The sequence below is a fragment of the Peromyscus maniculatus genome, chromosome 4 (assembly GCF_049852395.1).
Source record: "Peromyscus maniculatus bairdii isolate BWxNUB_F1_BW_parent chromosome 4, HU_Pman_BW_mat_3.1, whole genome shotgun sequence".
In the NCBI taxonomy this organism is placed as follows: Eukaryota; Metazoa; Chordata; class Mammalia; order Rodentia; family Cricetidae; genus Peromyscus; species Peromyscus maniculatus.
In genome coordinates this window covers 133,811,438-133,823,967 of record NC_134855.1, presented here as the reverse complement: position 1 = coordinate 133,823,967, position 12,530 = coordinate 133,811,438, and the positions used below count along the sequence as shown (strand labels likewise).

The window sequence follows — 12,530 nt, the reverse complement described above, 5'->3', positions numbered from 1 at the left end:
GTTGTTCAAACTAATCTTTCATTTCCTTTGAGCTATTACCTATGTAACTTAAAAGTAGCTGATAGAAGTAAAAATAACTGTTATATTGGACATGAATTGATTCTGGGAGAGAGCCACCTTAGAATGGGTTTTGTGTTTATGGCAGCACCCAGCTCAATTCTTAACTTAAATACATCAAGTGACTTTAAGCTTTGAGGAGAGACAGTTCCAGAACAAAACAAGCGGAGCTCCTTTACAATCAATGAATGCTGTCTAAACCAGGAAGCTCTTGGGGCTGGAAAGACACTCACGCTTAAAAAGCACTGTTCTTGATCAAGTTAAATTCCAGCACCCATTATCAGGAGGCTCAACACTAGCAGTAAAGCCAGCTCCAGAGGATCTAACACCCTCCTCTGGCCGCAACAGGTACCCAACAATCGCATGTAGTTATACACACAGATACTCATATACACGGTTAAAAATAAAATTATTCCAAGCTGTAACACTCATTAAAATTTGAGAAATTGATCCAGATTAATACTACACAATGTGGAACTATGATTAAATATAGACCCAGGACCATGCTCCCCACATTCAACAAAAAACATGGTTCTTCACCAGAGAAGCAGAGCCATAGTGGAGCACATCTTTGATCCCAACACTCAGGAGGCAGAGGCGTGTGGATCTCTGAGTTAGAGGCCAGCCTGGTCTACAGAGTGAGATCCAGGACAGCCAGGGCTACACAGAGAAACCCTGTCCCCAAAACATTGACAAAACAAAAAAAAGTCTTTTAGAATGCATCTCTCCATTTCTGAGATAGCAAAAGCATCATTAATAGTGGCAAGTACTTCACACAAAAGGTCTAGTCTTTTAAGGGCATCAAGATCAGGAACTACTTTTTGCTACAGGATTTGTGTTCTGGGCAGACAAGAATTCTGAATTTGTGGTTCTGGTGCCATGCCACATTTTTTCCTTATGCTCCTTATTAGGGACTACTTGTCCCTCAAGCCCTTTTCAGATACTACATATATTAGCGGAGTAGAAAAAGTAAGAGCAAAGGTACAAAGACTAGCTAGACCACTGGGATGCAAAGATATTTCCTCCCCGTACCTACCTCAGTTGTATGAGAGAAGGCCAGTAGGCAAAAGGAGAAGAAACAGCCCTCAAATAGCATCCGTGGCAGAAATTGGTGAGCCAAATAAATAACAAACTCTTTTCTCCTAGCTTCTAGCCTAGATTTTCTATCCTCTGCTGTAACTGGGTGATACCATGTGACTAAGTCCTGAACAATGAAGAGATAGAGACACAGGGAGTCATAGACAAACACAGGTGCCAATCTCAGACCTGACTCCTTCAAAATCCTTTATAGGCAAGCATTCTCTCTAGTTCTCTCTCTCTATCTCACCCTAGTCGTCAGCTGACTGAATTTGTGTTCAATCATCTAGTAAGCCACAGGTTGAAGATTTTAGAATTTTCCTCAATCTCTAGTCTTGAATGATGTTGGGGAGAAAGGCCCTCACTCCTAACTTCCTTTACCAGACTGTTTTGTATGACTAAAGAATACATCAATTTATTAAAGCACACACATAAAGGCTGAATTTTGCTGTGAAGAGCATTAGTGGGACAGTGCTAAACATACGTAAGGTCTGTACATTAGACACCCAGTGTTTTCTGAGTGCTAACGGGCTCTGGACACCATGCCTTGAGAAAGCCCTTATTTGGCATGCTTGGAGCCCAAAGTTGGGTCCCTAGTATTAAGAAAAAAGAAAATTCTTGATTTGGAAATTTAGATGTATCACATCTACAGCTCTCTTTAATTTCAGAAGAAAAATAGGAAACGACTATGATATGATACTGTTTGGAAAACTGGTTTTGAGACAGTATCCTTTTACAGCTTATCTGTGAGCATGAAATTACTTCAAAATGAAAACACTTTTAAGAAAGTAAGCGTGGTAATTTAGAACTGCGTGCCCAAAAGGTGTGTTCCAGAAACAATAATTCTAGAGGACATGAATTAGACTGTATTATCTGGGGTTTGAGGAGACACAGCCACTGCCTTCTCACATCCTCCTGAAACAACTGCACAAGCCTCTCTTTGGAGAGTCTCCTTGCAGATACACATACTTTTCCTCTTCAGACCACACCCAAAAGATCTAGTGGTATTTCCTCCACTTCCACAAACTTTCACATTTCAGTCCTTTCTTCTCTCCTTATTCCTTTACTTGCTCCTGTATGCTACCTATAGTGTTTGTGAACAGAAATCATTCAAAACACTGCAGTTCTCATCATGGAAGAGGCTAATTTACACACTGTTTACTAGCACCAGATAAAACAAAGATAAGACACTGCAGCAAGCTGCTCTGAGAGCATGGAGCAGGGGTCAGCAGATCCTGAGAAATGCTGATGATAAATTATAATGAATGCCTCTGAATTACCTTGAGAAACGGAATTACAAATGGACGAAGAGGAAAGTTTGTAGCCTCTTGGAGCTTGCAATGGAATTCTTCAATTGTCACTGTTGAGTTCTGAAAAGACAAATAATGTTCAACATACAAAACTGGGCACAGCAGCAAGAAGTAAAGACCAAAGGAATGATCTAAAGTTTTGCTATGGATGGACAAAGTGATAATACAGATTAGTAGCAGACAATAAATGACTCAGGCCAGAAGCACAGACTCAAGGCCGCATGTTTGGACAAAATAGGGCAGACTAGATCTCAGAGGAATGAGCTGTCATACCAGACTGCCTTCAGTCAACCGTTAATTCACAAAAAGCCTAACTATTTCCTTTTTGTTTAGTTTAGTTGTCTTTCCCATCTCTAGAGAATACAGTCCAGCAGGAAAGCAGACTACCAAGTTTTTTGTATTGTAATAGTACTATGACTAAGTGGGTAAAGGTGCTTACTACCAGACCAAAGTTCTGGCTGTCCTCTGACTTGCATGCATTTACAGCGGCACAAGTGTACACTCACATTAGATAAACATCATTTTTTTAATCTGTTTCTTTTGATTTTTGAGACAGGGCCTCATTATGTAGTCTTGGCTGGCTTGAACTCAAGAGATCCTCCTGACTGCCTCCTGAGTGTAAGAATTAAAGGCATGCACTACTACATCCTCCAGACTGCCTCCAGAGTGTAAGAATTAAAGGCATGCACCACTACATCTAGCACTACACGTGGTAATTCTTTTTAGAGGCTCAGAAATGGTTATTTTTGGGAGACAGAAAATTCAAAGGGTAGGATGCTAGGAGATTTAGTCTCAAGGGAACATCTACAATGGACTTAGAAGATAAAGCACAGAGACAGAGATAGTCCCCCATACTTTGTTTGGTGGGAACAGGATCTCTCTATGGCACTGAGGCTGGCCTGGAACAGCTTACTGAGTGCTAGAATTATAGACATAGAAAACTATGCATAGCTTTACAATTTTATGAGATAAATTATAAGTCTAACAAAGTTGCAAAAACAAATTAGAGGGGACGGAGAGATGGCTAAGCAGTTAAGACACACTGGTTCGATTCCCAGTACCTGCATGATGGCTCACAACCAGCTGTACCTCCAGTCTTAAGGGAATCTAATGCCCTCCTCTAGCCTCTGAAGTTACCAGACAAGTATGTGGTACACAGGCCTACAAGGAGGCAAAGCACTCATTTACATAAAATTATAATATTAATTAGAACTTTGTAACTTTTTTAAGCTACAAAAAAAAAAAAAAAAAAACTTAGAAAGGTTACACATGGGGCTGGAGAGATGGCTCAGAGGTTAAGAGCACTGACTGCTCTTCCAGAGGACCCGGGTTCAATTCCCAGCAACCACATGGTGGCTCACAACCATCTGTAATGAGATCTGGTGCCCTCTTCTGGCCTGCAGTCATATATGCTGTATACATAATAAATAAATAAATAAATAAATAAATAAATAAATAAATAAATAAATAAATAAATAAATAAATAAATAAATAATAGATAGATAGATAGAAAGAAAGAAAGAAGGAAGGAAGGAAGGAAGGAAGGAAGGAAGGAAGGAAGGAAGGAAGGAAGGAAGGAAGGAAAGAAAGAAAGAAAGGTTACACACACAATGGGCCGCTTCTCTAATCTTCACTGTTAACATCTCATGAAACTCACACTGATACAGTGTAAACCAAAAAAGATTTATTTTTGTTTAATGTGTATGAGTTTTGACTGCATGTATGCACATGTAACATGTGAGTGTTTGGTACCTGTGGGGGCCAGAAGATGGTGTCATAAACCTGGAACACATCCATACCCACGCATACACTAAATAAACAAAACTAAAAAGAAATAAAAATATATAGAAAAAAAAAAGGGGGGGCAGGCCTTCATGAAAGAGCAGACTATTAGCTGATTTGAGAATATGGATGCCAAAACTTGTACAATGATGTAAAACTTTCCCTAATTGAAAAGATAGAAGCAATAAGCTAGTGTTCCTCATACAGGACAAATGGATAAGCAAAATGTTGTATACACAGATAACAGAATATGCCATAACCTTTAGGAAAACATTTTCAGACTGCCATAACGCCTTTAATCCCAACACTTGGGAGGCAGAGGGAGGTGATCTCTGTGAGTTCTAGACCAGCCTGGTCTACAAAGTTTCAGGACTGCCAGGACTGTTACATAGAGAAACCTTGACTCTAAAAACAAAACAAAACAAAACAAAACAAAACAAATCACATTTATTACATCACTGTAGAACCATGAAAAGGTTTGGTGTGTAGCTCTGTTGGTACAGTGTTTGTCTGGTGTATATGAAGACCTGAATATGATCCCTTGTACTTCCTAAACTGAGCATGGTATTACATGATTATAATCCCAGCACTGGAAAGGTGGAGGCAGAAAAGTAAGTAGCTGAAAGTCGTCTTCAGCTACACAGTGAGTTAGCTGGGGCTACATGAAACATAATCTAGAAAAACCAAACAGATGAAAATAGTTCTCCAGATGAATGATGGTGGTGGTAGTGGTGACAGAGATGCCACAACCAGGGCAATGCACTGCACTAGGAACCTAAAGGGGATAAACAGGCTCTCATACCACTAAGTACACAGACAGCACCAGAGCAAGTGAGAGCTGGGAAGGCTCTGGGCTGAGGAACACCATTCAACACAAGCAAAGGAGATCCTGAGGATGCAACACACTCTTCTGGTTCTTTGAGAACTACATAATTGTGGTGCACAAACATACATGTGAAACACCTACACATATAAAATAAAAATAAATAAATCTTGGAGCTGAAGAGATGGCTCAATGTTATGAGTACTGGCTGCTCTTCCAGGAGACCTGAATTCAATTCCCAGCACCCTAATGGCAGCTCACAATGGTCTGTAACTCTAGTCCCAGGGAACCCAACACACATGCTTTCTGGCATCCTCTGACATTGCACACACGGTGCGCATACATATATACAAGCAAAACACTCATACACATACAACAAAAATAAACTTTAATAAAAAGGTTAGTCTCAGTTTAATAATGCTAATTATTCTATCATAGTTTAAATTCTGACTAAATAAATAATCGCACAGACTAGAACCTCACACTCTCTCTAAGTGACAGAACTGGCTCGCTGTCACTGTTTCTGGTTATGCTAAGACACGGGGTTCTATAGAAGAGGAGCTGGGCATATGTGGTCCACAAGACCCAGCCACAATCAGTCTTCACAGGATTCTTTGGGCAGAAGCACTGCATACATTTTCTTTGCTTTGGGGATAGTATGTTCTGTGTAATCATGAAATGGGGAGAGCATTAAGGAAGCTGGCACATGGATTCCTCCAGAGTCTGCCCATGTACATCTCCTTTACGACCTGCCTGTCTATTTTTATTATGTCTCTGGAATAAATATTAGCTGTGAGCACTACCATATGTCAATCTGGAAAAGGAACCAATCTACAAACACAGGGCAGTATTAGCGACCCCTGACACACTGCCATAAATGCAAACAATTCAAATGTTTATCAAAAGCCAAAATGTATAAACTGTGCTATAATAAAACAGTACAACAAAATGATGGTAACTCATGCCTAAAATCCTCGTACTAAGGAGGTAGAGGCAGGAGATCAAGAGTTCGAGGTCCTAGACTACACAGAGTTCAAGATCAGTTGCCCTACATGAGACCCTGTTTTTGTTGGAGATAGGGTCTTATACAATGCCTTGCTGGACAGAAATTATGTAACTTAGGATAATTTTGAACTTCTGATCTTTATGCATAAATATCCAGAGTACTGGGATTGTACCCAGGACTGTGGACACTAGACAATCTACCAACTGTTTCCATGTACTGCCCTCCTGAACCCCAGGGGTTTTCCCTAAGTTATATTTTGAGAGGAAATGCAACTTTAAGGACTAGTACAATAATGCAGCTTTTCATCATCAAGAGAAGTTAAGATGTGGGAAAGACAACAGAATGCTTTTATCAGGAGTGAATCTTAAGAGTATTTCATTTGGAAACACTGAGAACTGGCAACACTTCCCTTATAAATTGAGAATATTCAATATCACCCAGATGGCAACATGGAAAGTTAATCCTTTATAAGCAGGCTCACTCAGTATAGAAAGAAAAACTAAAGAAACTATGCACATGGAGCTGAACAACATAACTACATAGAAACTATTTAGTTCATTAAACTTTTAATTTTATAAAATATTGTTTTGAAAATTAAAATTGGTTTGCAAATAATGTACCAGCTACTGAATATGCTGACATAAAACCAACCTTCTATTAACTTGGTTGGATTTCAGCAGGCCTGCTGAAAGCTGTTTAAGACAAATCCAAAGCTGCTTACTAGAATTAAATCTGCACCTTGGATAATAAGACACATTATAGATTCTTTGGCAAATAAATACTGCTATGAAATCGATAATTCAACAGCTTTTAAAAATCTGTTGAACAGCTAACGCAGTCCATACTATCTACATGGTTTGGGAATGAGCAGGAATATCGTAACTTCTTAGGCAGCTGGTGAAGGTGAAGCCATACTTACCACCAATGCTAGAACAAGAGTCCGAACCTTCTCGCCAATCTCAGGTGAGATGTCATTGCCGAACTGCTGCAGAGTAGTGAGAAAGCGTTTCAACTTGCTGAGCTGCCGGGCACCACAAGTAGCTGGCAACTGTTGATTTGTTAGTGCAGAGGACGTGGAAGAGGCAGGACCATTGCTGAATCTCTGTGGTGGTGATGGGGCACCATTCAGGGTAGGAGGGGAATGGTTGATGCCATTGCTTACTAAAAGAAAGCCAGAATAAGAAGATTCAGTTGAAGTACAGAACGTAAGAGTCTTTGCTGACTTCTTCCCCTTTACGGTCTCTTTTACTACTCATTTGAATTCTGTAAAGCATTTTTGTATTTAAAAAAACAAAACAAAATTCGCTCCCATCATCAATGAGACTGCTGTGTACTAAGACAGACTATCAAGAAAAAATGAGCTGGTCAGTGATTGCGCGTGCCTTTAATCCCAGCACTCGGGAGGCAGAGGCAGGTGGATCTCTGTGAGTTCAAGGCCAGCCTGGTCTACAGAGCGAGATCCAGGAAAGGCGCAAAGCTACACAGAGAAACCCTGTCTCGAAAAACGAAAAAAAAGAAAAAAGAAAAAAAAAAGAAAGAAAGAAAAAATGGCAACAGAATATTGTACAAGTGTTAACATCTAAGTATGATGATATGTGCTTGTGTTGTAGTCATGGCTACTAGAGGGCTGCAATGGGAAAACTGTGTATGCCCAGGAATAGGAGGCTAGCCTTAGTAACATAGCAACATTTCATTTAAAGCAAGCAAGCAAGCAAACAAACAAATAGATGGAGTGGGAGATGGGAAGGCAGGATAGAGAAGGGAACATGGGAAAGATAACATTAAAGTAACATTAAAGGCCTTTAAAAAGGTCATAGAAAAACTTAATATTGTAAAGCTGGGTGGTGGTGGTGGTGATGGTGCACTCCTTTAGTCCCAGCACTTAGGGGGCAGAGCCAGGTGGATCTCTGTGAGTTCAAGGCCAGCCTGGTCTACAGAGTGAGTTCCAGGACAGGCTCCAAAGCTACACAGAGAAACCTTGTCTTGAAAAAAAACAAAAACAAAAACAACAACTTAATACTTAATATTATAGAAGCTTCACACACACACACACACACACACACACACACACACACACACACACACACACACACACACGTACATATTTCAAATGGAGATACTCTATGATGAAGGAACAAGACCCCAACTACATAGCTGATACTACCAAAGAAAATCCTGGATAACCTCTTTTTGAGCTATTGGAGTCCCAGAGACCATCCCAATCCCAAACATTAAAGGCTTTTGCCAATGCTATTTATTACCCTCCAGAACTTGTTTTTAAAACCCCACTGCTGGAGACACCAATCAGTCATCAAACATGGAGAAATCTAGCTGTACTTAACTAGAAGCTTCACCCCTACTGGCTAGTGTTCAGAGTGTCAAAAAGGTGCTATGCATGCTACCGGAGGAGAAAATAGAAAAATAAGTCACTCTTGAATTCAGCTATGAACTATGTGAGATACAATAAAGACCTGCTTGGCAAGACATGCTCACTGGCATAAATATTATAGGAGTAAACCACTTTTTGATTAAGGCCTGCTCCACAAGACAGAATCTGCATCTGATAACTGTCAATGGGGCCAAGAACCTATGGCTAGATGAGTCACAAGACCTAAGGGAAAACCTACTATTGTTATTTGTTAAATGGACATAGCAATAAAACTACTTCTAATGATTTATTTCTACATGCATAGATAAATGCATCACTAAACTCTCACCAGAGAAGCTTCTTCATGCAGCAGATGGCCGCTAACACAGAAACTCACAACTGGTCAACATGCATAGAAAAAGAGACTTCAGAATACTCAACTCTAAACAGGATGTCTATTATTATATTCCTCCCCTCTCATGGATTAGGGATCTATGAGAAAGACTGTAAGATCCAGAGATGGTGGACATCTTCAAGGGAAGTGTTTTCCACATACAATCAGGCAGATGCACATATTAACTTATAGAGATTGACTGTGAATGCATGCACAAGTTCAAGCCAAACAAAATTTCAGCATAGAAGAGGAGATGGGCACAAAGTTGTCATGTCTCTCCACCCCCTCCATGAGAAGCTAATGGCATTTGATTCTTTTTGTTGTTATTGTAGTTGTTGGTGGTTGTTTTTTGAGACAGAATTTCTCTGTATAACAGTCCTGGCTGTCCTGGAACTTGATTTGTAGACCAGGCTGGCCTAGAACTCATAGAGATCCCCTGCCTCTGCCTCCTGAGTGCTGGGATTAAAGGCATAAGCCACCAGGCCTGTCGACATTTGATTGATTCTTGCTGGGAAAACTGGAGTCAGTTTTCCTCAATGTAGTGATACGTAGTATATCCAAACCACACTCCAGGGCAGGTCCCACACCCAGAAGTAGTCAGCCAATACAAACTAGACTGGAAAAGGGAAGCGGAAGGGGAGGACAGGGTGAAAACAAGAGAGAAAGAGAGGGAGAGAGAGAGAAGATAAAGTTGAATAGGTGGGGGGAAATCTAAGGTATTGGGGAGGGGGAATGAATAAGATCAAATATATTGTATGAAATTCTTAAAGAATAAATAAAAACATTATTTACAAGCAAACAAGCAGATACAACACACACACAATCACTGTAGAGTACTATGAATAGGAAAAAGGAGGATATTGGGTTCAAGGACACCTGGCTATTGTGAGCTCCTGGGGGGGGGGGGGGCACAGCATAGACACAAAGGAACATTTAACTTTAGACACCACAGTGCTTACAATAAGTTGGAGACCAACTGGAAACTATTTTTGCTTTTTTCCCCTTAAGATCTATTTTTATGTGTATGAATATCTTGCCTGCATGTATGTCTGTGTACCACATGTGTGCCTGATATCCATGGAGGACAGAAGTAGGATTGGATCTCTCAGAACTGGAGTTACAAACAGTTGTTAGCTGCCATGTGGGTGCTGGGAAACAAACCCCAGTCCTCTGCAAGATGAAAAAGTGCTCTTAACCCCCAAATCATCTCCCTCAGAGCCCTTTTTCTTTTTTTTTTTTCTTTTTTGTTTTTCAGACAGGGTCTTGCACAGTAGATTTGAATTTGCTTGAACATGATTCTCCTGCACTGGCCTCCAGAATACCATTATTATAGGTGTGACCTACCACATGCAGCTTTGTGTTCATTTTACAGAACTCTTTCCGAGAATCTCAAAGAAGCCAAGCAATCAATCACAAGTTAGCATGTGAGAAATACCAACAGAGAAACAGAATTCTACTAATGTCAGAGATATTTTCAGGTTCTATCTTTATGATCTAAATTGGCATCAAAATGTGTATCTCTTTGACCATTCAAAATACTAATATCCTTTAGAGTAGTTTTCCCCTTGTCTTGACACAGATGGAAAAGTAATGCAGAATTCTTGGTCATTCAGAAAAATACCTTCTAAAATTAGAGTGCTTCTAGCTACTCTAGAGGTTGAGACGGAAGAATCACTTGGGCCCAAGAGGTTGAAACCAGCACACCAAGACCCCACATACCCAAAAAAGAAGAAAGGGAAAGGGAAAAGCGCACTATTTACTTAAACCCCATAAAGGATCTCCCATTCTTTATTTTTGGTCAAATTATGATAAACACAATCAGTACTCCTGTTTTCTGAGGGGAGGGAAGAGGAGGGAGGGGGAGATAAATTGGTATCACAAAACAAAGACAGCAGGTATAGTGTGGGCTCACACCAGCACCCAGGAGACAAGAGTTAGGAGGACTCCAGCTTGGAAGCCAGCCTGAACTACAGTGTGAGACCCTATCTTAAAAAAACAACAGAACAAAAGAGGGGCATAGATGCACATTCCTATGATCTCCATCTGGAAGGTGGAGGCAGAAACATCAAGAGTTCAAGACCAGTCTGAGCTACATACATGAGACCACACATCAAAACAAACAAAAATCAAGCAAGCAAGCAACAAAGTACATAAAATAAGTGAAGACTTCAGCTGTGTTTTAAAAGGCCAATCCTTTAACCTCTACTCAGCTAATAAAACCCAGCTAATAAAATTCATGAGTATGAAAACCACCACAAACCTGGTTATACATCCCGCCTCCTAAAGTAGTCACAGTCACTTCTCCATCTCTGCTCCTTCTTTCTGGACAGACTACTATTCAGATTTCAACCAGCAAACTCTTCTGTATCTTAGATAGCTCGGCTATCACTCGAAGTAAGAACTTTTCTTTGGTATAGGACAGTGCTGCTTTACTTCAGGGTAAACCCTAATAGATTTAATAAATCTGAGCTGGGTGTAGTGGTGCACTTTAATCTCAACACTTGGAGACAGAGGAAGATAGATCTCTGAGTTAGAGGCCAGCCTATGCTACAGAGTGAGTTCCAGAAATCTGCATGCACACGACCACTATTTTGCTTCTTTTCTCTGTTTATTTGCAATTACTAGTAGACTGGTCTTCCTTTTGTTTGGTTTTTGCTTTCTGATACAGGCCTTGAACTAGAGTGTTTTCTGCTTCAGCCTTCTACTTCTCTTCTCCCTCAACATTATAAGCATATGTCACCACATCAGGTGAGGCCACTTGATGACTATTACCTTACTGTATACATAAGCATGCACACTACTAGATTCTTGTAAACCATCATTTATTTTGTGCGCGTGTACGTGCAATCAAGCATGTGCGTATGTCATAGCGAATGTGGAGGACAGAGGACAACTTGCAGGAGTTGGTTCTCTCCTCCTACAACATGGGTCCTGGGGGCCAAACTCAGGTTGTCTGTCTTGGTAACGGGCACCTTTACCTGCTGAGCTACCTGCTGTAGATTCTTTTGCTTTGTTCATCATCCCCTAACAAGTGGTAGGTTTTCAGGAAAATGGTGTTGAATTCATAAAAAAAAACTAATGGGCTGAGGAAAAAAAGGGGGTGGTGGTGTAATTCTATCTTCCATTCAAAGAGATTACTAAACTCCTAGAAAGGAGAGCTCTACACTTAACCTCACCGATCTAGAAAATCAGCTGCAATCATCTTTCATTTCTTTCTTTCCACAGAAAGATCCATCCTGATGAGAGCTCCCCTCTTTGAAGCCCCCCCCAACAATAGAACACTACTCTCTCTGCTTGTAGCCACCCTGACAATGTAGATAAGCTTTTCACAGCCTTTTAAATCAAATTGTGTGATCATTCTCACATTTTTCAAATTACAATATATCCAGCTACATAAGGAGTGAGACTCTCACAAATAAATAAAATTCATGCCCATCTTTATATATTTCTGGAAGTCACATTCAAACAGCCCCCTCCCTCACTTCTTTTTAGAGATAGGGTCTTACTAAGTAGCTCAACTGGCCTAACTCACTGAGAGCACTTGTTTCTGCCTCCCACATGCCAAGATTAAAGGCATGTGCCACTCCAAGGGGTGGGTGACCTAGAGCTCTTAATCCTCTGAGTGTGGCAATTATAGGCTGAGATTATAGGAAGAAGCATCACTATACCCTGCCCTTATTTACATTTTAGTCATGTTGAATGATGTATATGAA

The 12,530-nt window shown here is 40.4% G+C and overlaps 1 protein-coding gene across 13 annotated transcripts in view; it reads right to left on the bottom strand.

The window, feature by feature from the left end:
• Nucleotides 1-12,530, bottom strand: part of Cbfa2t2 (CBFA2/RUNX1 partner transcriptional co-repressor 2) — a 103,170-nt gene that overhangs the window by 27,967 nt on the left and 62,673 nt on the right. For all 13 annotated transcript variants that reach the window (XM_076570941.1, XM_042276543.2, XM_076570932.1 and 10 more), the window contains 2 exons: nt 6,975-7,216; nt 2,415-2,504 (listed from right to left, as the gene is read on the bottom strand). In XM_076570941.1, coding sequence (XP_076427056.1) covers nt 2,415-2,504; nt 6,975-7,216 — 332 coding nt within the window. The remainder of the gene's footprint in view (nt 1-2,414; nt 2,505-6,974; nt 7,217-12,530) is intronic.